The 27,782-nt window shown below is 39.3% G+C and overlaps 1 protein-coding gene across 3 annotated transcripts; it reads right to left on the bottom strand.

Moving 5' to 3' along the window:
* Positions 1-265: 265 nt before the first annotated feature.
* Positions 266-26,435, bottom strand: RTCA (RNA 3'-terminal phosphate cyclase). 3 transcript variants are annotated; one of them, XM_032262956.1, is made up of 11 exons: positions 26,174-26,435; positions 25,970-26,070; positions 24,282-24,425; positions 22,025-22,148; positions 18,323-18,381; positions 16,829-16,970; positions 16,064-16,188; positions 15,069-15,127; positions 7,132-7,226; positions 5,582-5,686; positions 266-635 (listed from the first exon to the last, which is right to left on the bottom strand). In XM_032262956.1, exons 1-11 carry the CDS (start codon positions 26,216-26,218, stop codon positions 534-536), a joined length of 1,101 nt encoding a protein of 366 aa, XP_032118847.1. In that variant the 5' UTR covers positions 26,219-26,435; the 3' UTR covers positions 266-533. The 3 variants fall into 3 exon arrangements, with proteins under 3 accessions (XP_032118847.1, XP_032118849.1, XP_032118848.1); XM_032262958.1 differs by having other exon boundaries at positions 24,282-24,440; positions 26,174-26,407; XM_032262957.1 differs by lacking the exon at positions 5,582-5,686.
* Positions 26,436-27,782: the final 1,347 nt, after the last annotated feature.

The raw sequence follows: 27,782 nt of genomic DNA, 5'->3' as shown, positions 1-27,782 counted from the left end.
CTACTCAGGAGACTGAGACAGGAGAATCACTTGAACCCAGGAGGCAGAGGTTGCAGTGAGCCGAGATCATGGCACTAGCCTGCGCAACAGAGTGGGACTCCATCTCAAAAAGAAAAAAAAAGTTATTGTTGACACACCAAGTACATTAATATAAAGTTGCCTCATTATACATTAGATGTGATTTCAGCAGAGATTAAAATTATACCCAAGTTACAGATCAAATCTATATCTCCGACTTATTACATAAAAAGAAAAACATATTTACTTCAGGTGTAAAGAATATTTTATTTCAATACTTCAGTATTGAAATCAGCTATCACACATATCCACCAACTGATATTTCATTGTCCATCTCTCAGGAGATATTCAAAGTGAGATTAATGTGATGAAGCATTCTCAGCAAACCTAGAACACTGTACTTCATCTTCAAATTTAAGTCAGATCCTTTAATAAGTTACTTCCTAGTTATTATTTTATAGTGCTTATGAAATAGTGCAATACATCAATGAGGTATCATTTAAGAGGTGAATACTCTATAGATTTGGATTTGTCATCCCAATTCCTTGACATTCAATAATATAAGTATCTTTAGAGGCATCTTCTTCATCTTCTGATTTCTTCACAATAAATTTAGCCTGAAATCAGAAGAGTATATAAGTAATACGAAGAGAGATGAAGGAAAGAGCCCGCAATTCCAAATTATGTAGGCAGAGAGTTAATGTCAAGCCCATTTTACTGAAAAATCTAGAGACACAAAGATCAAATGATTCCTGAGAAATCCAATAGCCTAAAGACAACACATTTTGCACACCCATGGTTCTTGTTCAGAGGTATATACCTGTCGAGTTTTGTCCAAATATATATGCCTGGGCCCCTTCCATACACACTGAATTAGAACGCTCAGATGTCCAGCTTAGGTAAATATCCATTTTGAAACCTCAACTGGTAATGATAATGCAACTGTATTCCCTAAGCCCTAAAATTTTTCTAAAACGTTTCTACTTTTATCTTGTCAAGTAACAAATTACCCTTTAATTTCTTTACATTTTTTTCTTACAAATTTAATTCCCTAAATATATTGTTCAAAAGATCCAGTTCAGAGAAGGTATGTGAGGAGGAGGGGTGGTGGTGATTAACATCTTCCTTCATCTTTAATGTAATGGGTTTAACAGCACATTTTTTTTTTTTTTTTTTTTTTTTTGAGACAGAGTTTCGCTCTTGTTACCCAGGCTGGAGTGCAATGGCGCGATCTCGGCTCACTGCAACCTCCGCCTCCTGGGTTCAGGCAATTCTCCTGCCTCAGCCTCCTGAGTAGCTGGGATTACAGGCACACGCCACCATGCCCAGCTAATTTTTTGTATTTTTAGTAGAGACAGGGTTTCACCATGTTGACCAGGATGGTCTCGATCTCTTGACCTCGTGATCCACCCGCCTCTGCCTCCCAAAGTGCTGGGATTACAGGCTTGAGCCACCGCGCCGGGCCTAACAGCACATTTTTAAATTGGTAACTAAAGTTGGCCTAAAATATTTTGTCTGTATCATTGTATTTTGGTTATTTTTTGCTGCTGTTTTGGAGACAGGCTCTTGCTCTGGCACCCAGGCTGCAGTGCAGTGGCGTGAACATGGCTCACCGTAGCCTTGACTTCCTGGGTTCAAGAGATCCTCCTGCCTCAGCCTCCAGTGTAGCCGGGACCACAGGCACACCTCACCATGCCAGCTAATTTTTTATTTTGTTGTAGAAACAAGGTCTCACTTTGTTGCCCAGGTTGGTCTCAAACTCCTAGGCTGAAGTGATCCTCTGGCATCAGCCTCCCAAAGTGTTGGAATTACAAGCATGGGCCATTGTGCCTGGCCTATATAACTGTATTTTGAAAACATGATTTTTAAAGCAAATGTGATTCATTTTAACAAAACTAAATTTAGTATCAAAACTACTAGCCAGGTGCAGTGGTGCACATCTATAATCCCAGCTATTCTGAGGTGGGAGGATCACTTGAGCTCAGTTTGGAAGGCCAGCCTGGGCAACAGAGGAAGACTCCCCACAATTCCCATCAACGTCTTAAAAAAAAAGTCAAAACAATAAAATAGGTTGGTTGAATTTGTGGCAAAAGAATTTCAAATATGTGTAATATCTTAGGATTCTTGGAAGTACAGTTTGGAAACCATTACTCTGGGGTCTTACTGAATGAATAGTAATGTCCAAAAATTCTTTCACTTTCAGCATTACAGCAGTGGTAATTACTGACACACAGTGAACATCTGTTTTTGTTTTTGTTTTTGGTTTTGAGACAGAGTTTCGCTCTTGTTACCCAGGCTGGAGTGCAATGGCGCGATCTCGGCTCACCGCAACCTCCGCCTCCTGGGTTCAGGCAATTCTCCTGCCTCAGCCTCCTGAGTACCTGGGATTACAGGCACGCGCCACCATGCCCAGCTAATTTTTTTGTAGTTTTTTAGTAGAGACAGGGTTTCACCATGTTGACCAGGATGGTCTCGATCTCTTGACCTCGTGATCCACCCGCCTCGGCCTCCCAAAGTGCTGGGATTACAGGCTTGAGCCACCGCGCCCGGCCCACAGTGAACATCTGAAATTACTGTTGAATGAATAAATGCTGAATTCTGAGCTAGATAACCAAATTATTTAAGTATATATATATGTATTCATTTATATATTTTTCAAATTAAAAACATTATATAAATATAAAACACAAGTAACAGCTATGAAAATCATTTCTAGCCTCTACATAAGCCTACTTAAAACTACAAGTATGTAGACCTGAAAGGATCATAGCAGGCCTATCTAGCTTAATTCTCATTTTACAGATAACTATCTGCATTGAGACAAAGAAAGATAAGAAACTTGCCCCAACTCACCAAGTTATACACAACAAAGCTGAGTAAGATATGAGCTATACACTCAGGTTCACAGCACTTTCCATCATGTATACATTTCAAATAACAAATAAGTGTCTACTCTATGTAAAGTACTGTAAAAAGAAAAGAATATAATGAATGAAACTTGATCTCTGCTATTAAGGAGATCAATCTATAAGGAGAGACAGATAAGTAATAGTTATAAATACAGCATAAGTAGAATAACAAAAAAAGAAAAAAGAGTTAACACATCAAATATACTTGCCTTTAATTCCCATCAGTCTTCCCTACAATTTAACAAAAACTTATCTATGCTTCTTAATAACAATAAGATTATATATTATTAAGAATCAAACTGGGTGCAGCAGCTTACAGCTGTAATCACGGCACTTTAGAAAGCTGAGGTGGGAGAATCGCTTGAGCCCAGTTCAGGACCAGCCTGGGCAACAGAGGGAGAACCCATCTCTCAAAAAACAAACAAACAAAAAAATTAGCAGGGCATGGTAGTTCACACCTGCAGTCCTAGCTAATTGAGAGGCTGAGGTGAAAGGATCACATGAGCCCAGGAGTTCAAGACTACAGTGAGCTATGATACTGCCACTACAATCCAGCCTGGGCAACAGAGCAAGACCCTGTCTCCTAAAAGGAGGGGGAAAAAAAAAAAAAGGCCAGGAGTTTGAGACCAGCCTAGCCAACATAGTGAAACCCTGTCTCTACTAAAAAACACAAAAATTAGCTGGATGTGGTGGCACATGCATGTAATCCCAGCTACTCTGGAGGCTGAGTCATAAGAATTGCTTGAACCTGCGAGGCAGAGGTTGCTGTGAGCCAAGATCGTGCCACTGCACTCCAACCTAGGCTAACAGAGCAAGACTCTATCTTAAGAAAAAAGAAACAGAAAAAGAATCATATAAATAGGTATAGGGCAACAACAGTGGTTTTGTGTTTGGGACACTTCCGTAATGCTTGATTTTTTTAAATTAGTATATATTACTTTTGTCATTTTTAAAAATGCTTAAGATTAGGGCTGGGCATGCTGGCCAGCACTTGGGAGATCAAGGCGGAAGGATCGCTTGAGCCCAGGAGTCTATAGACCAGCCTAGGAAATGTGGCAAGACCCCATCTCTACAAAACATCAAAAAGCTAGCCAGATGTGGTGGCATGCACCTGTAGTACCAGCTATTTGGGAGGCTGAGGTGGGAGGATCACTTGAGAGCCCAGGAGGTTTGTGCCACTGCACTCCAACCTGGGCAACAGTGTAAGATCCTGTCTCAATAATAAAAATGTTTAAGATTAGCACCTTCCCTCATAAAATTGAATTATAAATTTTATATTTCTTTATAAAATTACATTATAAAGAAAAAGCAAAATGGGAAATATGCTACATGTTACTGAAAGAAGCAAGAAATGAAGCTGTATGCATTAACTGCAAAAAATGCAAAGAGAAACAATTTAGGAGAAGAGGAAAACACCTAAATATCAATAGTGGTTTTACTGGCAAGGGGAAATTATGAGAAGGCTTTTCCTCTCTGTTTCCTATAAATAAATTAATTTCCTGATGAAATATATTGTTTATTTAAATTAACAATCCAGGCCAGGTACAGTGGCTCACACCTGTAATCCCAGCACTTTGGGAGGCCAAGGCAGGTGGATCACCTGAGTTCAGGAGTTTGAGAACAGCCTGAGCAACATGGCAAAACCCCGTCTCTACAAAAAAAATACAAAAATTAGCCAGGTGTGGTGGCCTGAGCCTATAGTTCCAGCTACTTGGGAGGCTGAGGCAGGAGAATCTCTTGAGCCTGGGAGGCAGAGGTTGCAGTGAGCCGAAATTGTGCCATTGCACTTCAGCCTCGGCAACAGAGCGAGACCTTTTCTCAAAAAAAAAAAAAACAAAAAAAAGAATCCTGTAGGATATAAGCTCATACAATGTCCTAAATCCTTCTTCATTAAAAACTGTGTGACAACTCTACTAAATATCAGAGGACTGATGAATATTCAACAAATATTCTATTCTACCAATAGAATCAAGAAAATAAAATGTCTAAAATTTTATATAAATATATTTTATAGCCAACTATGAATCCCTTGTGATTTGATACCATAGTTTACAACAAAACATCTTTACTTACTCTCTAAGGCAGTACCGCAGTAATTATAACATGGGCTCTGAAATATGCTTTCCCAGATTTGCTCAAAGCCCAGCTCTGCCACTAAAAATCCATGTGGCCTTGAACAATTTAACGAATCTCTCTGCCTCACTTTGCTCATTTATATAATGGGAATAATAATAAACAGCCACCTACAATAGTTATGCTGAGTAAGACAGTTCAGATAAATTGCTAAATTAGCTCAGTGCCTGCCACACAGGAAAACAGTGAGTGAAAGCAATTATGATTACTATTAAGTTTCCTATTTATTAAAATTTAACCCAAAATTGACTAAAATAAAAATCAAAATATCCAGCCTGGCCAACATAGTGAAACCCCATCTCTACTAAAAATATAAAAATTAGCCAGGTATGGTGGCACACGCCTATAATCCCAGCTACTCGGGAAGCTGAGGTAGGGGAATCGCTTGAACCTCAGAGGCAGAGATTACAGTGAGCCGAGACCACGCCATTGCATTCCAGCCTGGGTGACAGAGTGACACTCTGTCTCAAAAAAAAAAAAAAAATCAAAATATCAATTTCTTTTTCTGATAGAATACTCACCTTTGCTATTTGTTCAGCAAAATGTATAGCTGTTTGTGTATGGAGTGTAACTGGTCCTGTTTTTATTCTGGAAACTCCATTGGCTAATGCCATGAAAACAATCAGCTATTTAAAAAAGAACAAAGAAAAATCTCACACATTTATTCACATTTGAATTTCTAATTCCAATGCTGCCCATAATAAAAATACTACTAGAAATAAAAATTGCTAAAAAAAAATTTTCTGTTTCTTTAGTTTTCCAGAAGTCCTCGGAAGATGACAGAAAACCCATGTTACCCTAAGTCTGTGAGTATACAAAAAGGTTTGGGTAGCAGCTCTCAACATAAAATTTTTAAAATTAATATTCATAAGTAAAATATAGAACATTAATATATACACTTAGACCAAGTATCTCTGCAAGTTGGTATATATAATATGGTGTTTATTCTACTCTCTAAAATTAAATTTTAAGAGCTGAATAAACGGACTAATACTGGAAGTTTAAAGTAGATGTGGACAAGGAAGAGACTAGAAATAACAGAAACTGTCTTAAGGAACAGGTCAAGAAATCTTGAGGAATATATTTCTAAATGTGGGCACTACTGATTTGGGATTAAGGAGATAAAAGTATGGTAGAAAGGAAAATCTGTAATGATAACAGACCATAAAAAAGGTATTTGGAAATATTCATTATCATTTCTCACTGTGAGTGAGCGTGCTAAGTCTGAGAGGTCTGTGACAGGTCCAAGTGGACGTGTTGACAGGCATAGGGGATATAACGAGAAAGGGGTTAAGGAGAAAAGCCTGGGCTTTGGATATAAATGTGGAAACTGTCAGCATAAAGATGATACTTAAGCCACGAGACTGGACAAACTAAGAAAGGAAGTAACTCAGAAAAAGAAAACAAGCATAAGCTGAAGTCCAGGGGCTCATCAAAATTTAGAAGTTGGTTGGGCACAGTGGCTCATGCCCTTAATCCCAAAACTCTGGGAGGCCAAAGTGGGAGGATCACCTGGGCACCAGACTTTAAGATCGGCCTGGTCAACATACTGATACCTCATCTCTATAAAAAGTAGAAAAAAAAAAAAAAAAAGTTTTAAATTAGCTAGGCATGATAACATGTGCCTGTAGGCCTAGCTACTCAGGAGGCTGAGGCAGGAGGATTACTTGAGGCCAGGAGTTCGAGACCAGCCTCGGCAATACAGCAAGATTCTGTCTCTACCAAAAAAAAAAAAAAAAAAAAAGTTGTCAAAAAGATGAAAACAACAATGAACTAGCAAAGGAGACTAGAATGTATGGCCAGTGAGGTAAGATAACAGTATTTCGGAAACCGAGGGCAGACAAGACTTCAAGAAGTAAGGGGTGATCAATTGTGCAAAATGCTGTAGACAGGTCAAGTAAAATGAGGGCTGAAATTTGAGGAATACAAATTCCAGAATATTTTTTAAAAATATTGAAGTAGGACTTGTTAATTGGTGTCTGAAAGTCAATTATTAAAATTGATATTCAATCTAATTACTACACATTCAATCTAACAGTTTAGAGGATTTTTCACCTAAATGTTTCATTACCTGGTCTTGCAGATACTCATCCACAGTACCACCATGTCTAAGATTTGCTAATAGCATTTCAGCAGCTTCAATTCCAACTTTGTCTGCATTTACACCTTAAGATAAGCACAACATTAAAAAAAAAAAAACTAAATTAATTACTAAGAGACAAAAAGTTTGATACATCCAGTTAGCACTGGTATACAACTTTAAGGCCTCCGATCCACTCAGTGCACCTTTTAGAGTAAGATTTTTAGTTATTTAATATTCTGAGTGTTTGGGATATGCAAATGTCTTATACCTTTAAACGTACGAGTGGAGGAAAATATAGGCTGCATTGGTCCTATTTAAAATGTACTAATTTATAAAGCCAGTTTACAAAGAAGCTACAACCCTATAATGCTATGCCTCAATTTCAAAATTTAAAACCTGCAGGCAGGCATGGTGGCTCATTCCTGTAATCCCAGAACTTTGGGACGCTTGAGGTGTGAGGATCACTTGAGGCCAGGAGTTGACAGCTGGCCTGGGCAACATAGAGAGATGCCATCTACCAAACAAACAAAGAAATAAACAAACTCCCTTTCCAAATCTCAGAAAAGCATGCGTGTTACAATTAGTCTGCAGGTAATCCCAAAAGAATTAAAGAGTTTGGCTGGGTACAGTGGCTCACGCCAGTAATCACAGTACTTTGGGAGGCTGAAGCAGGTGGATCACTTGAGGTCAGGAGTTTGAGACCAGTCTGGCCAACATGGCAAAAAAAAATGCAAAAATTAGCATGGTGGTGCACGCCTGTAATGCCAATTACTCCGCAGGCTGAGGCAAGAGAATCACTTGAACCTGGGAGGTGGAGGTTGCAGTGAGCCAAGATTGCGCCACTGCAGTCTAGCCTAGGTGACAGAGTGAGACTCTGTCTCAAAAAAAAAAAATAAATAAAATAAAATAAAATAAGAAATAAATAAAAAAAATTGGAAGTCAGGAAATTACATTTTATGTAAGAGCATATAACATTATCAGATCAAATATTTTAGTTTTACTTCCTCTGAGATTTGAACAGGTATTAGCTTATTTTAAATATAAGTCAGAATATTTACCCTCTTGCCCTACTTCCTATCTCTCCATACATATCCCAAATCTTTGGTACAATACTGAATACAAAACAAGTCTGTCAGAAGTAGTAGAATGCCACATTATTATTTTAAGGTATTTAAAAAATTTTGGGCTGTAAATCAAAACCTCTTATAAAAAGTGAAAATGTGGTTAGTTTTGTTTCTGTTTCATATTTGCAAATTTACTTGAATATCTAATTTACTTGATTTAGAATTCTAACTCTATTTCTCTTGTTTTCTTTTTTCCCTTTTTTTTTTTTTTTTTTTTTTAAGAGACGAGGTCTCACTATGTTGCCCAGACTGGTCTCAAACTCCCGAACTCAAGTGATTTTCCCGCTTCAGCCTCCCAAAGTGTTAGAATTCCAGGCAGGAGCCACCACACCCAAAAACTCTATTTTTCTTTACAGTGGTCATAATAATACATTAAATTACTCCCTTTATATTATCAATTGGTCAGGTATTTACGTGACTGAATGAAATGGTTTGAACCATGTGCTATGAATCCTGACTTCTTGTTAGCCACTGCCATTTCCTCTTCTAGAAGATGGAGATGATAATAATAACTAAGCTGAAAAGTTCTTATAAAAATTAGAGATAATATTTATAAAATATCTCTTACCCAGACTAGTATATAAAAAGCTATTAATAATAACACAGGTTGAGTACCCCTTATCCAAAATGTTTGGGACTGGAAGGTTTCAGATTTTGGATTTTTAAAAAATTTTGGAATATCTGGGCCAGGCACGGTGGCTCATGCCTGTAATCCCAGCAGGTTGGGAGGCTGAGGTGGACAGATCACTCGAGATCAGGAATTTGAGACCAGCTTGGCCAACGTGGTGAAATCCCATCTCTCCTGAAAATACAAAAATTAGCCTGGCATGGTTGTGTGCAATTGTAGTTTTAGCTACTCAGGAGGCTGAGGCATAAGAATCTCTTGAACCTGGGAGACGGAGGTTGTGGTGAGCCGAGGTCCTACCATTGTACTCCAACCTGGGTGACACAAGATTCTGTATCAAAATTAACAACAACAACAACAACAAAATAGGAATATTTGGATATACATAATGAGATAGCTTGGGGATGGGACCCAAGTCTACACATGAAATTCAGCTAAGCATGGTGGCTCACGCCTGTAATCCCAGCATTTTGGGAGGCAGAGGGAGGCAGATAGCTTGGTACAGGAGTTAAGGACCAGCCTGGGCAACATGGCAAAACTCTGTCTCTACCAAAATAGCCAGGCATGGTGGTGCACACTAATAGTTCCAGCTACTCGGGAGTCTGTGGCAAGATGTCTCGAGCTCAGGAGGCAGAGCTTGTAGTGAGCCAAGATCGCACCACTGCACTCTAGCTTAGGTAACAGAGTGAGAATCCCATCTCAATAAATACATAATAAACAAACATGAAATTCATTAATGTTTCATACATACTTTATACACATAGCTTGAAGGCAACCTCATAAAATGTTTTAAATGATTTTGTGCATAAAACAAAGTTTTGTGGCATACTGGCACTTGAAAAGCTTCTGATTTTGGAACATTTCAGATTTTAGATTTTTGGATTAGGAATGCTCAACCTGTAGGAGTACTGCATACCCACTATTCACCTACCATGCTAAGTAACAAAAGCCAGATCATTTGCTAAGGAGGCATTTAAAAAATACACATATATTAGAGAATTAGAGGATAATTAAGTGCTAACTCTATGGTATAAACTATATACCCGACCGGAGTTCAGAAAAGTAAGAGATTAAATAAGCTCTACAATAATTTGAGGTTTCATAAAGCATGAAGGACTTGAGTCCTTGAAAAACAGCTAAAATTGGGATGGAGGATGTAAAGGAAAAGGAAAGAACTTCTAGGTTTGTAGTACTAGAAAACAGCAGGCACACTAAAGTCTTCTGCCATGTAGCAAAGAATTCCTCAGCACCATTCACACTCCTTTCTACACAGCGACCTTGATAGTAACAGCATGAATGATTCAACATTACTAACCGCCATTACTAGCAGTCTGTAGCAACTAAACATAATACAGAAAATATGATAATTTTTCTTATTAGTATTATATACCCCAAAAGCAAAATCCGAATTTCTTCTGAAATCTTAATGCTTCTAACTAATTGCCAATCTTCTGACATTTTGGATGTTTTTAAACAAAGGTCTCAAGGACTTGTTTTGGGACATCAGAGAGATGCCATGAGGCTGGCACAATGGCTCATGCCCGTAATCCCAGCACCTTAGGAGGCAGATCACTTGAGGTCAGGAGTTTGAGACCAGCCTGGCAAACATTGTGAAACCCTGTCTCTACTAAGAATACAAAAACTAGTTGGGAGCAGTGGTATATGCTTGTAATCCCAGCTACCTGGGAGGATGAGGTGGACAATTGCTTGAACCCAGGAGGCAGAGGCTGCAGTGAGCCAAGATTGCTCCACTGCACTCCAGCCTGGGCGACTCAGCAAGATCCCATCTAAAAACAAAAACAAACAAGCAAACAAACAAAAAACAGTGAGATGCCCTGAATTACCACATACACTGAGGGAGGGAAGGAAGGTGCTTGCTTATGTGCCAATTTCTATACAAAGAAAATAGAGATTGATTAACCAGAGGCACAATTCATTTTAGCAAATTATTTTGCTCCCATAGTAAAGAATATAACTGCAAGACGAGAGTAAGGAAAGATCACACAGATATTCAACAACGGAAAGACAAAACACATTTTGTCTATAAGGCAATCACCTAAAGTTGGAAGGGATCATAGATCATGATCATGGTCTAATATCATTTTTCAGATAAGGAAAGCCCAGTCACTACGCATGATAATGGCAGGACATGGGACTAAAATTTAGTTCTCCTCACTCTCAGTTTAGTGCTCTCTATCATAACCCACTGCCTCAATCTAAAACAGCAAGAGTTTCTCAGACAAAACAAAACCTCACCTTTTTAAAACAAAACTGAAGAATGTTGTAGCTAGAAAGATTTTAGAGATTCTCCAGGCTAATCTTCTTGCTTAACAAATAAGGAAACTAAGATCAAAATAGTTTTAGTAACTGAGACAATGATAAAGGCATTACTAGTTACAACTTCCTGCCTCTACCCATCTATGGTGGTATTGACAAGCAGCCAATGTTCCTTATGGTGATAACTCTAAGACATTAGGATTCAAGGTCCAGTAGTTTTGTTTTGTTTTTTGAGACAGGGTATTGCTCTGTCACCCAGACTAAAGTGCAGTGGCATGATCTCAGCTCACTGTAACCTCGACCTCCTGGGCTCAAGTGATCTTCCCACCTCCTGCCTCAGCCTTTGGAGTAGCTGGGACTACAAGCACATGCCACCATGCTCAGGTAATTTTTGTATTTTTTGTAGAGATAGGGTTTTGCCATGTTACCCAGATTGGTCTTGGGCAATTGGGCCTAAGTGATCTGCTCACCTTGGCCTCCCAAAGAGCTGGGATTACAGGCATGAGCCACCATACCCAGCCCCTAAATCCAGTAGTTTACTAGTTAATTTAAATTAGAAATGAAAGGAGATCTGGATAATGGAAGTCATGACATTCTCTCTGAGAACCTTAATATATAGACAAGCTAGACTGAGAAGACCAGAAGTTATTTTTGCATTTGCTAACAATATTTCATTTGACTGATGTGCATGATAAGAAACAAGGAAGGATACCAGCAGGAATCAGTCAATCTCAGCAAGTATGTTGTTCTCTCTTCTATTCTATCCTACCACCTTAAGTCTAAAATAAGTACTGTGCACTCTACAAGTGTTTTATTCAAAGACAACTTCAAAGTACAAGTTGTTTCATGTGACAAAGTGAGAAAAAAATACTAACAAATTATCAGAAAAATTTTTTCAGGCCCCGTAAAAAAATTCCATTTATTACTGATAATGACCCTTTTACAATCAATCTCAATGCAGCATATCTAAAATTATCTCTACCTGGCAAACTAACTCTGCCCCCTATATTCGCAAGAGGTAAATATATCCAGTTACCTAAGCCAGACATCTAGGTCATTCTTTACACTGCCTTCCTCACTTCCAATATACAACTGGCCACCAAATATTGTCCATTCGCCTTTGCAGATGCCCTTTTATCAGTACTCACCTCTCTATCCCAGCAGTCCTTGGTGCAGGCCCTTACCATTCCGACCTGAATTGTAATGAACTCTTATCTTCCTGCCTCCAGTAAGGCTTTCCTCTAATTCTCTAAATTATCTTTCAAAAAATCTTATATCACATTCCTCCCTAAAAACTTCGTATTTCAGGATGAAATGTAAACTCCTAGATATAACCTATAGCCTTTCAGAATCTGGCCTGTCGACCTTTTTGTTGTCATCTCTCTTCAGTCCCCTACCCAGACCTATACCTATATACCTACCTACCTACCTACCTATCTATACACTTGCAGTTGCTCACTCAAATACAGACCACTGTTTTCGTTTTTTGTTTTGAGACACAGTCTCACTCTGTTATCCAAGCTGGAAATCATAGCTCACTGCAGCCTTGAATTTCTTAGGCTCAAGCAATCCTGCTGCTTCAGCCTCCTAAGCAGCTGAGACTATAGGTGTGAGCCACCATATGGGGCTAATTTTAAAAAAAACAACAACTTTTTAAAGAGATGGGATCTCACCATGTTGGCCAGGCTGTTGTCAAACTCCTGGTGCAAGCAATTATCCTGTTTCAGCCTCCCAAGTAGCTTGGACTACAGCTGCATGCCACCTCACCCAGAATACTTTTTATGTCAAATTACTTTATCCTTCCTCCTTAGCTCTTACTTTTCTGTCCAGCTAACTTCTTTTACCCACAGAAGGTGCTGGAGGACCATTAAATGGCAGAAGCCAGATTTGGGGTTAATTAGTCCCCAGAAGGATTCACTTTTCTTCTATGTTCCTCTGGTACCCTGGGAATATCACTATCATAGAACTGGTCTGTTTCTTCTGCCAGAATAAGCCAGGAGGCAGGAATCACAGCTGTCACTTCCGAATCCCTAGTACACAGTACCCAGCACATTGTGGTAACCAGTAATATAAACAAACTCACACTTCTCCCAATGCCTACTAAGTACTCATTACTTGTAATATGTCTGCTCCTACTCTCCGTTTTATTTTTGTATTCTCTTTGATTCTAAAGACTGTTGTAGATAGAGCATGGAGTGGCTCAATATCCACACTGCACCTAATATGTATTTAGTATAAACTAAATATATATTTTAGATCACTATTTCTCAAACTTCTGTATACATTAAAAGTACCTGGAAAGTTCGTTAAAATGGATGCCTGGGCCCCACTCCCACAGATTTTAATTCAATATGTCTGAGGTAGGCCCCAAAATCTGTATTTCTAATAAACTCCCAGTTGATGCTGACAAGTTTGCCTGTCTGCCAACAACATTTTGAATAGCACAGTTTTAGACAGAATTCATTTATGTGAGTTCAACTGGAAATGGTGATTTTATTTATTCCTTCATCAGATTTGATGACCAACTAGTTCTAGATTTACCAATTGAGCAAACTGAAGAATTCCTAAGTTTTATTTTGTATTCAGTAGTAACAATGTGGCTAAACAGCATAGCTAGGGTAAACATTTTTATTTATTTATTTTGCAAAGATACAGTCTCACTACATTGCCCAGGATAGTCTTAAACTTCTGGTCTCAGTGATCCTCCCACCTCAGCCTCCCAAAGTGCTGGGATTACAGGTGCGTACCACCGTGTCCAGCTTGATAAGCATTTTTAAAGATGCTACAAAGTAGGAATAAAGCAATCAATGACCACACAAACAACTAGTTCACCTAAAGGTAGCCTGGTTGGTAAAAGTAACTTTAATTACTAACAAACAGATGCATGTATGTATCTTCTCTCTCTAATATGCCAAGGCTTAAACAAATTTCCCCTTCACAAAAATATTCAAAATTTGAAGTCACCAATGAAATAACTGATGCAGAGAAGAATCATCAATAGATGTTAAAACCACTAGATAATCAGATGGCCTCAAAGTATTATTTTGGATCACTAGTTTATTATAAAGGTAAAAAGAACCTTTATAGCAGACAGATGTGGAGGACATACCTCCTTATGCAGGTGATCACACTGAACCTCACCAATAAAGGAGAAACTAACATCATGTGCCCCCTGCCATGACACAGTGGAATGTACACAAAATCACCTATGTAGCATTCTTAATAAAAATGTTTAATCTGAATATATCATGAGACATTCGGACCAATTTAAATTGTGGGAAATTCTGTGAGAAAATGGCCTAGACTCTTAAAAATGTCAATATCATGAAATGAACAAAAAAAGGTAATGGGAGTATTCTGTATTAAAAGAGTGAATAAAGGGACTTGAAAAACAAATGCCATGTGCTCCCCCCACAAAAAAAATCCCACATTGCTCTAAGTAATATTTTGGAAATAATTCATTATGTATGAAGCTACGTGGTGTGTCAGAATATAACAAATTCTTCAGGTACAAAAATGGTATATTTGATTATATAGTTATTGTTCATTGGACATACATGCTGCAGCACTCAGGGGTGAGACATGGCACTTGCAACTTACACTGAAATGGTTCAGAAATATACACAACGAACTAAGTGTTCATAACTAGTGAATCTAGGAGAAGACTGTATGGATAACTAGTTGAACTAGTCATTCACCTTTTCCATAGCTTTGACAATTTTCAAAGTATAAAGGTAGGAGAAAGACTGAAAGTCTGAAAGTATAATTGACTCTAAAAGAGAATCAATTAACTACATCCTTTTAAGCTTGTCATCCTCATTCTATAACATTCCAAGCCTGACAGATTAAAGATTTTTTCAGTAGCACTGGTAACTATGGACCTCCTTAATTTATCTTACCTCGTTTACCCAGCGATGATCCAGCAAACAAACAGCCAGTAGAGGTCTCAGCAATAATTCTATGCAAGAAAAAAAGTTATTACTACCTTTACTGTAAATATTCTAAATTTATGCAAATATAACACAAGAGAACAGTGACTATTAAATAGGCAGAACTAAATCCGGAGAGCAAATTGCAAAAGTAAAAATTCTTCATATAGAGTGGCATGATTAACATACTCTATCTTAATCAGACCACTAGTATTCTTTACCTCTTGACCAGGAGAAGTCATATCAGATTCTAATTCGCAGGTAAGAAATGTCTACCATGCACCCCAACAAGTTGCCATGTCATCAGCACTAAGCGGTACCATTTCACAGGCACACAGTATTATAAAGGGTTTCAGAATTATCTTAAATAAAAAGGTCATTATGCAGGGACTTAGATATTGTTCTATGGTTTTTAGATAGTATTATAAGTAGAGCAAGAATTCACTTTAAATCTTTTAATGGAAATTCTGAATGAGAGGGTTTGAAATTTAAATATCCACAAATGGTACTTTTATATTTCAAAAACGTCAGTTAAAGAATTTGTAGTAATACTTAAATCTATAACTCCTAACTGGATTAACATAATCGTCTGTTTTTAAAGAGCTCTTTGCTATATTTAATATTTCCTTGTGAACTGATTTCACATTTGAAGTATTTTATGCTACTGGAAATATTCTCATAGGACTAGCTTTAAAGCCTAACTTCTGATTAGCTTAACCATTAAAGTTCACTATACAAGGGAAAGGAATCTTACAATGTAACAAAAGGCAAGCCATCCTCAGAAAACATTCAGAATAATTATCTTAATTTATTATATTGATGTTTTAGGTAGGAATATCCTTAAAAATACAAATTGAAACTTCTTAAAACCATAAACTTAAGCAAGAAACCCTACAAATCTTTAATTTAATGAGATAATTATTTCGGGGCTTTCAACTAGCGTGTAGGGAAAAGTATTGTCTCACATTATTCCATTTCCATTGCCAAATGCTTGGTCTTTAGGTTCCTGAACAGACTGGATGTTAACATACAAATCCCTGATCTCCTTTCTGATGCATCTAACTGCTGCCGCCGCCATATCTTTTGCTACCTATTTTGGCAAGACAGAAAAATAGAATAAAATAATTACTGATTATTTGGAAAATTGTTTTCAAGACTTCAAAGACACATAAAATAATTGGTAACTTTCACATGCATTATTTAATAACAATTTTTCAAGACAGAACACTGAATTTTTAAAAATGCTTATGCAAATTAACTTTATTTTTGTTAATTAATGTATTCATTTATATATATTATATTATATTTTATTTTAGGTTTGGAAGGTACACGTGCAGGTTTGTTACACAGGTAAATTACATGCTGCTGAGATCTGGTATATGAATGATCCCATCACCTAGGTAATGAACACAGTACCTGACAGTGTTTCAGCCCTCACCCAGCTTCCACCCTGCACCCATTAGCAGTCTCCAGTGTCTACTGTTCCCATCTTTATGTCCACACGTCGTCAATGTGTAGCTTCCACTTATCAGAACATGTGGTATTTGGTTTTCTGTTCCTGCAGTAATTTGCTTAGGACAATGGCCTCCAGCTGCATCCATATTGCCACAGAATATGATTTCTTTCTTTAAAAAAGTGTTGTTTTCTCAATAATTATCAAAATTTAGTTGACATAATACTTATGAAGAGATACATACATTTTTATTTCTAAGAACATCTAAACAACTTACTTTAAATGGCAAAACACCAGCAACAAAAGCTCTTCCATATATCTTAGTCACATAGCCACGGTCAGTTAAATTTATAGGGTTCAATTGTTTAACTGGTGACACTCGAACAATCACTTCACCACCCCCTTTCGGGTAATATCCCCTATGAAAAGTATAACAAATGCCCACATAAACTGCATGACAAAAATAAAGCTCTACATTACAACAAAATGCCATGTCAATGATATCCAAACATGCAATCCATGGAAAGGTCTAAATATTTTCGGTTGATATTTCACAAAATTTTACACATTAAAAAAATTGTCTGTACCGTACAATACGGTAGCCTTGAGATGTGTGAAACAATTAAAATTAAATAAAATTTAAAAACCAGCTCTCCAGCTGCACTAGCCACATTTTAAGTGCTCAGCAGTCACATTTGGCTAGGGACTACCACATTGGACAGCATAGACATGGAACATTTCCCTCAGTTCGGAAAGTTCTATTTGACAGTGCTGTTGAATATAAGCTCCTTGAGGGCTACGCTCACCTATATTTTTCCTGCTATTTTTCTGTGCCTAAAACAATGTCTGGCACCTGGTAAGTACTCAAATAAATATATGATGAATATTTAAGCAGCAAAACACTAAAAAAGTTTTAATTCAATTAATTGGTGTCATTTATTCTACATCAGATGGTGAGAAGACAGTACTCCTCCCCTCAAAGGGCTCACCATCTGGTAGGAAGATGGCTCCATGCACTATCTACTAGAATACAAGTCAGGCTGTAAGAAAGGCTACAACATAGGTGCAAATATGAGTTCTGATTGAGGCACTATCAGAGTTCATAAAGAATTACAAGTTTCATCTTGGAAAAAAACAGGATTTCTAACTTTTGGGAGAGCAGGGGAAGAATAACATGAACAAAGACACAAAAGTCCAAAGGCACAAAGCATATTTAAGGAATAACAAGCAATCATATTGTTAGAACACATAACATGTCAAAAGGAGGAAAGGAATGAAGAAGTTAGAAAAGTATGTTAGTGCAAGACTTCAAAGCACTTAAATGCCATGCCAGAAAACATGGTCTAGTTATTGTGTGGTAGAACTGAATCCTTAAAGAGAAATAACTCGAATGCCCAATAGTTTCTTAGGAAAATACCTCTGATAGCATTGTGGAATACAATCCCTTTTATGACCCCTTAGTGTCTAGTCCAGTTGTATACACACACAGTGAGCATTTAAGAGAATACAATAACATTAGATATGAGGGTACCTCATTGTTAAAATTCCCTTGAAAATATTTTCCCAAGAAATAAATAACCAACATGTGTAGCCGCCCTGACGTCCCTATGCCCCTGCTATTCATTATTTTTAAGCATGAAGTACAACTACTTCTTACAAGAGATGTAATGTATTAAGTGGGTACCAGAAAAACAGTTCTCTAAGGGTCTAAGTTTTCCACTATTTTTAGCATAAGTAATCGATTATAACATTTAAGAAATATGGAACTTACCTTGTTTTAATGTCACAGTTAAATTTGAAACCAAATTTTTCAGCAATTGGCTTGAAAACCTGAAAAAATCAGTTTTTATCATTGGATTAATCAGCAATATTTACGACTTCAACAACTGTATTTATTAAACAAAAGTGCTTTGCTGGCTGGTAATTGGGTGCTATAGGTAAATGATGTTATAAGAATACGTAGGAGCCGGGCGCGGTGGCTCAAGCCTGTATGCCCAGAACTTTGGGAGGCCGAGGCGGGTGGATCACGAGGTCAAGAGATCGAGACCATCCTGGTCAACATGGTGAAACCCCGTCTCTACTAAAAATACAAAACATTAGCTGGGCATGGTGGCGTGTGCCTGTGATCCCAGCTACTCAGGAGGTTGAGGCAGGAGAATTGCCTGAACCCAGGAGGCAGAGGCTGCGGTGAGCCGAGATCGCGCCATTGCACTCCAGCCTGGGTAACAAGAGTGAAACTCCGTCTCAAAAAAAAAAAAAAAAAAAAAAAAAAGAATATGTAGGCTAGTTCTATTTTTTCAAATGAAAAAACTGATATGTAGCTAAATTTAAAAGTTTAACATTTATTTAATCAGAGCTGTGCAAGTCTACCTAAAGAAAAAGATTGGAACTTAGGATACTTGATATCAGTGGTTATTCTACACCAAAGGGCAATACTTCCTAACGCATCTCAATACAGTACATTATAAGAAATGAGGGGGTTTTAGTGAAGAGCATTCCATTCTGCCTTCTCAATTTTTTTTCTTTTTTATTTTTTTTTCTTACCTCTCTGATGCCTGGGAATCAATTTTCTATACAGTTGAAATCTCATTCCACAGACAATGCTTTAACATTAGAAACATAAGCATTTTCCTGACATCATAAAATTATTCCTAAATAATATCTGAATGACTGCATGGCATCCTAGCATAATTTACTTAACTGTTCTCCAAGTTTTCATTATTCAATGATATATCTTATACAATGATAATTATAGTATATAATGCTTGGTTCAAATACCTTTAACATTTATCTTTAGCTGTATTTTGCGATACTGAATTAGGAGTAGTTTCCTTGAAGTGAAGTAACTAGGTGAGGAGAGATTAATTTTTTTTTTTTTTTTTTTTTGAGACGGAGTTTCACTCTTGTTACCCAGGCTGGAGTGCAATGGCGCGATCTCGGCTCACCGCAACCTCCGCCTCCTGGGTTCAGGCAATTCTCCTGCCTCAGCCTCCTGAGTAGCTGGGATTACAGGCACGCGCCACCATGCCCAGCTAATTTTTTGTATTTTTAGTAGAGACGGGGTTTCACCATGTTGACCAGGATGGTTTCGATCTCTTGACCTCGTGATCCACCCGCCTCGGCCTCCCTAAGTACTGGGATTACAGGCTTGAGCCACCGCGCCCGGCCGATTAATTTTTATTATATATCCCATTGTACTGAGTTTAAAAAGATTATACCCTATCAGAATGGCAATATTTCAGAGAAAGATGGTGCTTAAGCCTGAAGTCTAAGGCAACTCTTTGAGATCTACTGATTCCTCTGGGTTGTCTCCTATGTATACAGGAGGTATACATATTATTAACCTGCTTTTTTTTTAAAAAAGGTAGAAAAAAACTTAAAAAATAAAAACCTGAGAATATCAAGCGCTAGGAAGGATACAGAAAAGCTGGAACCCTCTATCTGGTGTTTATTTTTATTTTAGAGATGGGGTCTCACTATGTTACCCAGACTAGACTCAAACTTCTAAGCTCAAGAGATCCTCCCACCTCAGCCTACCAAGTATTAAATAGCTGGGACTATAGGCACACACCACTGTGCCCGCTTCAGTTGGAACTCTCACATAGTATTGGTAACAATGCAAAATGATATAGCCACTTTGGAAGCCAAAACAACCTGGCTATTTATTATAAAATTAGACATTTGCTTATTATAACAACCCAGCAATACTACTATTTACCCAAGAGAAATGAAAATGTACAATCATACAAAAACTTGTATATAAATGTTAACAGTAACTTAATTTATAATTGCCAAAATCTGGAAACACCCAAATGCCCTTCAACAGATGAATGGCTATGCAAACTGGTACATCCATATACCAAAACACAACTTAAGTTTTCATTGCAGACACAAACAACAAGGATGAATCTCAAATGTATTATGGTGAGCAAAAAACCCAGATTCAAAGCCTACATAGAGCATTATTCCTTATATGACATTCTGAACAAAAGGCAAAACTATGACAGAAAACAGATCAGTAGTTGCCAGGGGCTGAGGCTCAGGACTGATTACAAAAAGGGATAAGGGAACTTTTTAGAGTAACGGAACTATTCTATATCTTGATTGTGGTAGATGGTTCATAACTGTGAATCACTCTCAAACATCACAGAACCGTACGTTAAGAAGGGTGGATTCAATTGAAAATAATGATACTTTAATAAATCCGGATGAAGAAAAGACTATACCACTTTTCTCTGCCACTAGTTATATGAGAATGCCATGATTTTTTAATAATTTTTAAAAATTTGATCCTAGAATGGAAGGGGCTTAATGGAAAAAAAGAGTCTGAGTTTTCCTCCGAATCACAACTCTTGTATTTATAAAATAACATATCACAATTGATATAATTTATATCACACTTGAAGTATGTGTTTTTTTGTTTGTTTCGTTTTTTTAAAGACAGGGTCTCGCTTTATCACCCAGGCTGGAGTGCCAACATAGCTCACGGCAGACACAACTTCACAGGCTCAAGTGATCCTCCCACCTCAGCATCCTGAGTAGCTTGAACAGGTGTGCACCACCATGCCTGGCTAATTTTCCTGTGTGTGTGTGTGTGTGTGTGTGTGTGTGTGTGTGTGTGTGTGTTTATTTATTTTTGCAGAGACAAGATTTCACCATGTTGCTAAGGCTGGTCTTGAACTCCTGAGCTCAAGTGATCTGCCTACTTCAGCCCCCCAGAGTGCTAGGATTACAGGCATGAGCCACCATGCCTAGTCCTACACTTGAGGTTTTTTAAACAATTCACTACAAACACTATTCTAAGATACAACAACAAACCTAAAGTAAACATAATTACTCTACTGCAATAGAACTAGAAACATTTGGGATGCTGAGGTGGGAGAATCCTTTCAGCTCAGGAGTTCAAGACTAGCCTGGGCAACACAGTGAGACCTTGTCTCTACAAAAACTAAAATAAAAATTGGCTGGGTGTCTGCCTGTAGTCGCAGCTACTCAGAAGGCCAAGGCAGGAGGATCGCTTGAGCCCAGGAGGTTGAGTCTGCAATGAGCTGTGATCATGCAACTGTACTCCAGACTGGGCAACAGCACTGTCCCAAAAAAGAAAAGAAACGGGCCAGGTGCGGTGGCTCAAGTATAATCCCAGCACACTGGGAGGCCGAATTGGGTGGATCACAAGGTCAGGGGCTCAAGACCAGTCTGGCCAAGACGGTGAAACCCCTGTCTCTACTAAAAACACCAAAAAATTAGTGGGGCACTGTGGCGGGCACCTGTAATCCCAGGTACTCGGGAGGCTGACAGGAGAATCACTTGAACCAGGGCAAGACTCCATCTCGATAACAAAAACAACAAAGGACACGATGAAGAGATAAACAAGAAAGTCACACACACACAAAAAGTATATATTTAAATAGAGAATGGAGACTCAGAAGCATGTTTGAGATCATCTCAGTTTGTCAACAACAAAAGCCCTTACCATCACTGTATAATCAATCTGTGGTGCCATTTCGGCATTAGTTCCACCTTTCAGATGAAGTTCTGATGATGAAGCAGCAAAGAGAACACATGGCATTGAGACCTGCATCAAGAGGCACACACTCCTAAGGAGAAGGCAGAAAAGGCTTATTTTCATTTTCTTTTCTACATCTTATTTTCAGACTCTTAAATAAGCTATATTATTGTTCATCACTACCAACTGAAGCACAGACAACTGTGAAGGCAGGTATATGTCATTGAATTTCTAGTTAAAAAACATTTCAGTGTCTGAATAGTAAAATCCTGAATTTTAAAGAAAGACAGTATTTCACCACAGGAAAAAATAGCTTTAAATGATAAGCAAACCTGGGTCTGAATCTTCAACTAAACACATTAGCTTGTGACCTTGGGAAAGTTCTGATACTTTTCTTTATATTACAAAACAGTATAAAAGAAAAAAATTAAAAATAAAACCTTCTTCAGAAGTTTTACAAAAGGATTCTTAGCAGTTTGTGAAAATGCTTTCAAAACAGTAAAGGTCTAGAAATACTGAATTGATTATACATGAGTTGCTATCATACAACAAGGTACTGTTTCAGGTACGAAGATATAGTTAAGATATAGTTCCTATCATTGTGGAGTTCGTGATATAGAATAATATTTTACATAGCCATAAAAGAGAATGAGTTCATGTCCTTTGCAGGGACATGGATGAAGCTGGAAACCATCATTCTTAGCAAACTAACACAGGAACAGAAAACCAAACATTGAATGTTCTCTCTCATAAATGGAAATTGAACAATGAGAACACATTGACACAGGGAGGGGAACATCACAGTAACATCACAGGCCAAGGCCTGTCAGGGGATGGGGGACAAGGGGAGGGAGAGAATTAGGACAAATACCTTATGCATGCAGGGCTTAAAACCTAGATGACCAGTGCAGGAAACCACCATGGCAATGTATACCTATGTAACAAACCTGCATCCCCAGAACTTAAAGTATAATAAAGAAACAAAAGAAGAAGGGGAAAGATAAGAGTAGTATTTTACGAAGACTGATAGCTTGGCCAGGTGTGGAGGCTCATGCCTGTATCCCAGCACTTTAGGAGACCGAGACAGGATGATCACTTCAGCCCAGAGTTTGAAACCAGTCTGGGCAACATAGTGGAACTCCATCGATACAAAAAAAATTTAAACATTAACCAGGCATGGTGGTGCACATCTGTAGTCTCAGCACTTTGGGAAGGTTGCCTGAACACAAGAGATTGAGGCTACAGTGAGCCATAATGGTGCCACTGTACTCCAGCCTGGGAGACAAAAAAAAGACTGATAGCTAAATATTTCACAAGCAAAAGTTTTAGTGAAGTAATCCTTGTTTATTTGCCTGTTTGGTCCTTACAGTCAAATAATGTGAAAAATCACAAGAAATTGTTATATAACATGAATAATTTTATAAAGTGAAGTATTTGGCCATTTTCTTTTTTTTTTTTTTTTCTTTTTTGAGACAGGGTCTTCTGGCATCCAGGCTGGAGTGGAGTGGCACAATCTCGGCTCACTGCAACTTCAACCTCTGAGGCTTAAGCCTCAGCCTCCCAACTAGCTGGGGCTACCAGCATGTGCCACCATGCCTAGCTAAGTTTTGTATTTTTTTTTTTTTGTAGAGATGGGGTTTCGACATATTGCCCAGCCTGGTCGCAAATGCCCGAGCTCAAGTGATCCACCCACCTCAGCCTCCCAAAGTGCTGTTATTATACGCATGAGCCACTGCACCTGGCCTGGTCGTTTTCTAAATGAGCCATCATCTCCCTTTTCCAAAGTTAAGTGAAAGCAATCATATTAATAAGTAGTTTGAAAGGGAATCGAAATAGCCTCCTACCTACCAAAACATGGATCTTTATTTAACTCACTTACACAATGATGCTTATATATTGAACTGGGAAGTCTCTATCAGTAATAATGAATTTCATTAATTCAATAAGTATTTATTGGCCAGGTAGGGTGTGGTGGTGTGTGCCTATGGATGATCCCAGCTACTCGGGAGGCTAAGCTGGGAGGACCCGTTGAGCCCAGGAGTTACAGCTTACAGTGAGCAGTGATTGCACTATCACACCCCAGCCTGGGCAACAGAAGGATACCCTGTCTCAAAAAAAGAAACCATAAAAGTAGGAAAACAAGCTCATAGAAATTAAGCAACTTGCCCAGAATGTGGTAAAACCTGGACTTAAGTTACTTAAATGGAATGTAAGTGATACATACCCTGCTGTCTTGGTATCTGCTGTGTGGATTCCACCTTTGATCTTCTCTGGTGTAAAGGTTATTTCTGTTGAGCCAATTTCTGCCCCCTCCAGTTGCCCATCACACAAGTCTCGAATCATTTCCAGTCCAGATAAATGTTGAGGCCTTCAGGTCATAATACTGCATCAAAACGTGTGCATTCAGACTGCCTATATCCCCACATTTTATGACAAATTTATAAAACTGCAATGGCAAGAAAACATCAAGGTCTAACCACAGTAAGTGCCACACATCTTCAGTGTCAACTTCCTTTTGGGTTTTTATGCACCTTGACTACCTGCTAGTAGTTATCATTTTAAGGCTTTCTTGCAGACCAGTTATTTGTGGCTATAAATACATATCCTGATATACTGTAGCAAATTAGAAGTGTGCAAAAGAAGAAAACTAATAGTTACTTTAGCACCACCAGTTTCCCTTGCACTTGACTGAATAATCTGTGGTGCCTGTATGGGCTGAACTATGTTCCCTCAAAATTCATATGCTGAGACCCTAACCCTCAGTATCTCAGAATGTGACTATATTTGGAGATAGATCCTTTAAAGAGATAATTAAGTTAAAATGAGGCCATTAATGTAGGCCCTTATATAATCTGACTGGTGTCCTTACAAAAAGAGATTAGCATATACAGAGACACTAGGGGCAGGGTGCACAGAGGAACCACGACGTGAAGAAGCAAAAAAAAGAGGCCTGGAGCCGATCCTTTTCTCATGACTCTCAGAGGAAACCAACCCTGTCAAGACCTTGATCTTGGACTGCCAGGCTCCAGAACTGTGAGGAAATAAATTTCTGTTGTTTAAGCCATCTCTGGTGTGTGGTATTTTGTTATGGCAGGCCTACTAATACAACACCTACAGCCTAATGAATTGGATTCCCCTGTTGATCAACTGGAGGGCTGCAAATAACTATGACAAAGGCAATTAACATTAATACATATCAGCAAATGCCTTTTGGTAATTTCAAAACTGTAGATAAGAAACTGAGATCGCTGATTTATTAAAATGTAATAAATACAGAATACATACAAAGAAATCAGTGTGGCTTCAACCTGAGTCCTCTTCTAACAGGTGCATATACCCGAAACTCAACTAGTTGGCATGCCCAGCTACCCAGACAGAAGAAATAAGGTCAAGTGTCAAGGTGTTTCCCTCTTCACAATAGATAATTCTAGTCGTAACAGCTCTCTGGAGGTATGAATGAAAGCTGGAATAACACATCTCAGGATCCTTTCCTGTTTTATAAATTCTAAAACTAGCGGCAGCACAGAATGCACTGGTTAAAAAACAGGGTTTCCTCTGGCCTCATTTCTGCCCTATATATCTTGCCCGCTCATACGTACTACTCGGATATTTGGAATGCCCGGTGAAGTGGGAAAACATTATAAGAGATAGCTCTTTAGCAAATGTGACTATTTTAGCCAAACAGAGAAAACTCGAGACCATTTCTAAACTCATCCCCTCGAGGCTTTCAAGACCTTACAATCCAGGCCACCGCCCAGGCAGAGCGTCCCGGCCTCGGACCCTCCCATCCCTGCAGCCGGGACCTTCTGGGTTCCACCACTCGTACTCCCGATGCCCCAGCCCAGCAGCCCGGCCGCCTGATCCCCGGATCCCCAAACTCCACGCCGCAACTCCCCGGCCAGCCAGATTTACCTCAGGCCTGGCGTGCTCCGGCCGGCTCGGATCTTCTGCACCCGCAAGGGGAGGCCCAGGAGACAGCTCAAGGCCGTAGAGACTCTCAGAATTTGGCCGCCCTGCAAAGGGTGGGGTACAGGGAGAATAGACATAAGCACACCAGTGGTGAGAACTCACTTCCTTAGTCTGGCTGCAGCCCCGGCCGCTTCGCTCTGCACTCACCCCTTCCATGATGCTGCCATCAACTTCCACCCGCGGCCCCGCCATGGGGGGCACCCTGGGGCCCAGCCCACAGCGACAAAGCCTTCGCCGGAGCAGGAGGAAGAAGAGACGTTGGCTCCCGCCCAGTAGTTCAGAAATCTCGGTTCACGCCTGAGGCTGCAGGAGCGACCCTGGCGAGAAAGCGGAAGTAGCGACGCCTCTCGGGAAACCGGAGTCAGCAGAAACCCCCGACTCCCCCCCCCCATTCTACAGCCAGTGCGCATGCGCGTAGCTCGGCTTAAAGGAGCCGCGCAGGGAAACCTGCTGTGCAGGTGAGGAAGGTTCTGTAGAGGTGGGGTGGTGGTTGCGGAGGTGCCCAGGATCCCTGACAGACTTGTGCCTTGGACACAGTAAAATCTGCAGGTTGCAGAAAGTCTCAACTGTAACCACATCCTCCAGTTATCCCGCAGGCTTGTGCTTTATCTTTGTTTTTTGTTGTTGTTGTTGTTTTTTTTTTTTTGAGATGGAGCTTCGCTCTTGTTACCCAGGCTGGAGTGCAATGGCGCGATCTCGGCTCACCGCAACCTCCGCCTCCTGGGTTCAGGCAATTCTCCTGCCTCAGCCTCCTGAGTAGCTGGGATTACAGGCACGCGCCACCATGCCCAGATGATTTTTTGTAGTTTTTAGTAGAGACGGGGTTTCACCACGTTGACCAGGATGGTCTCGATCTCTTGACCTCGTGATCCACCCGCCTCGGCCTCCCAAAGTGCTGGTATTACAGGCGTGAGCCACCGCGCCCGGCCTTTTATCTTTGTTTTGTGGGTAAATATGTGTTTCTGTTTTCCGGAAGATCCTGGCATACCCCGAGGTGCCGACTTTTAGAGAAAGATCCAGACCCTGCGATGCACCGACCACCTTCTCTCTGGCTGGATTTGCCTTCACTGTGCCTGTCCCTCGAAGTGTGTGCGCCCTGGTGCATTTATACTCTCAGCCTTTCGTTCCTCGCGGGGTGCGTGTTTGTGTGTGCGGAGAGTGTTATCTGTGTTTCTAGGGCGACACGCCATTTATTTGAGGGGCGGGCAAGACAGAATCACTAGTTTAATACTTTGAAAGGCCAAAGTTATGCCATTTTGCTTGAGAATGAATGCAAGTTCTTGACTCCGAGGAACAGCGCGCTAACAATTCACCTCAGTCGAGGGCGGAAGCAACAGCCAGCTTCTCGGTTCTGTCTGGGGCTCAATTCCAACAAGATTGAGTACCAAAAACTATGTAAGCCTCTAAGGAAGCAAGTTTGAGTAAGTCAGCTTCTATCCCTTAAGTTATTGGAGGTATAATGGAGAGACTGAGACGTTATCAATTACAATGTCACCCTCGGTAATAACATGTGCTGTATTTATATTACAGTTTATGGGGACAATTACAATATATTAATAATATCCTATAACAATAACAGGCAACATTTACTGAGCACTTAGGTATTGTGCACTGCATGCATTCACAACATGATGAAGTGCTGACTGTTTTAACTGTTTTACAGCTTCCTGTGTTAATTTGCTACAAATTCACACAATTTTAACCAGAAGACTGGGATGTGAACCTGGGTGGTCTGATGTGAACACCACTGTCTGGT

The sequence above is a fragment of the Sapajus apella genome, unplaced genomic scaffold (genome assembly GCF_009761245.1).
Source record: "Sapajus apella isolate SASKATOON/1434 unplaced genomic scaffold, GSC_monkey_1.0 scaffold133, whole genome shotgun sequence".
NCBI lineage: Eukaryota > Metazoa > Chordata > Mammalia > Primates > Cebidae > Sapajus > Sapajus apella.
This window is presented reverse-complemented; position numbering and strand designations above follow the sequence as displayed.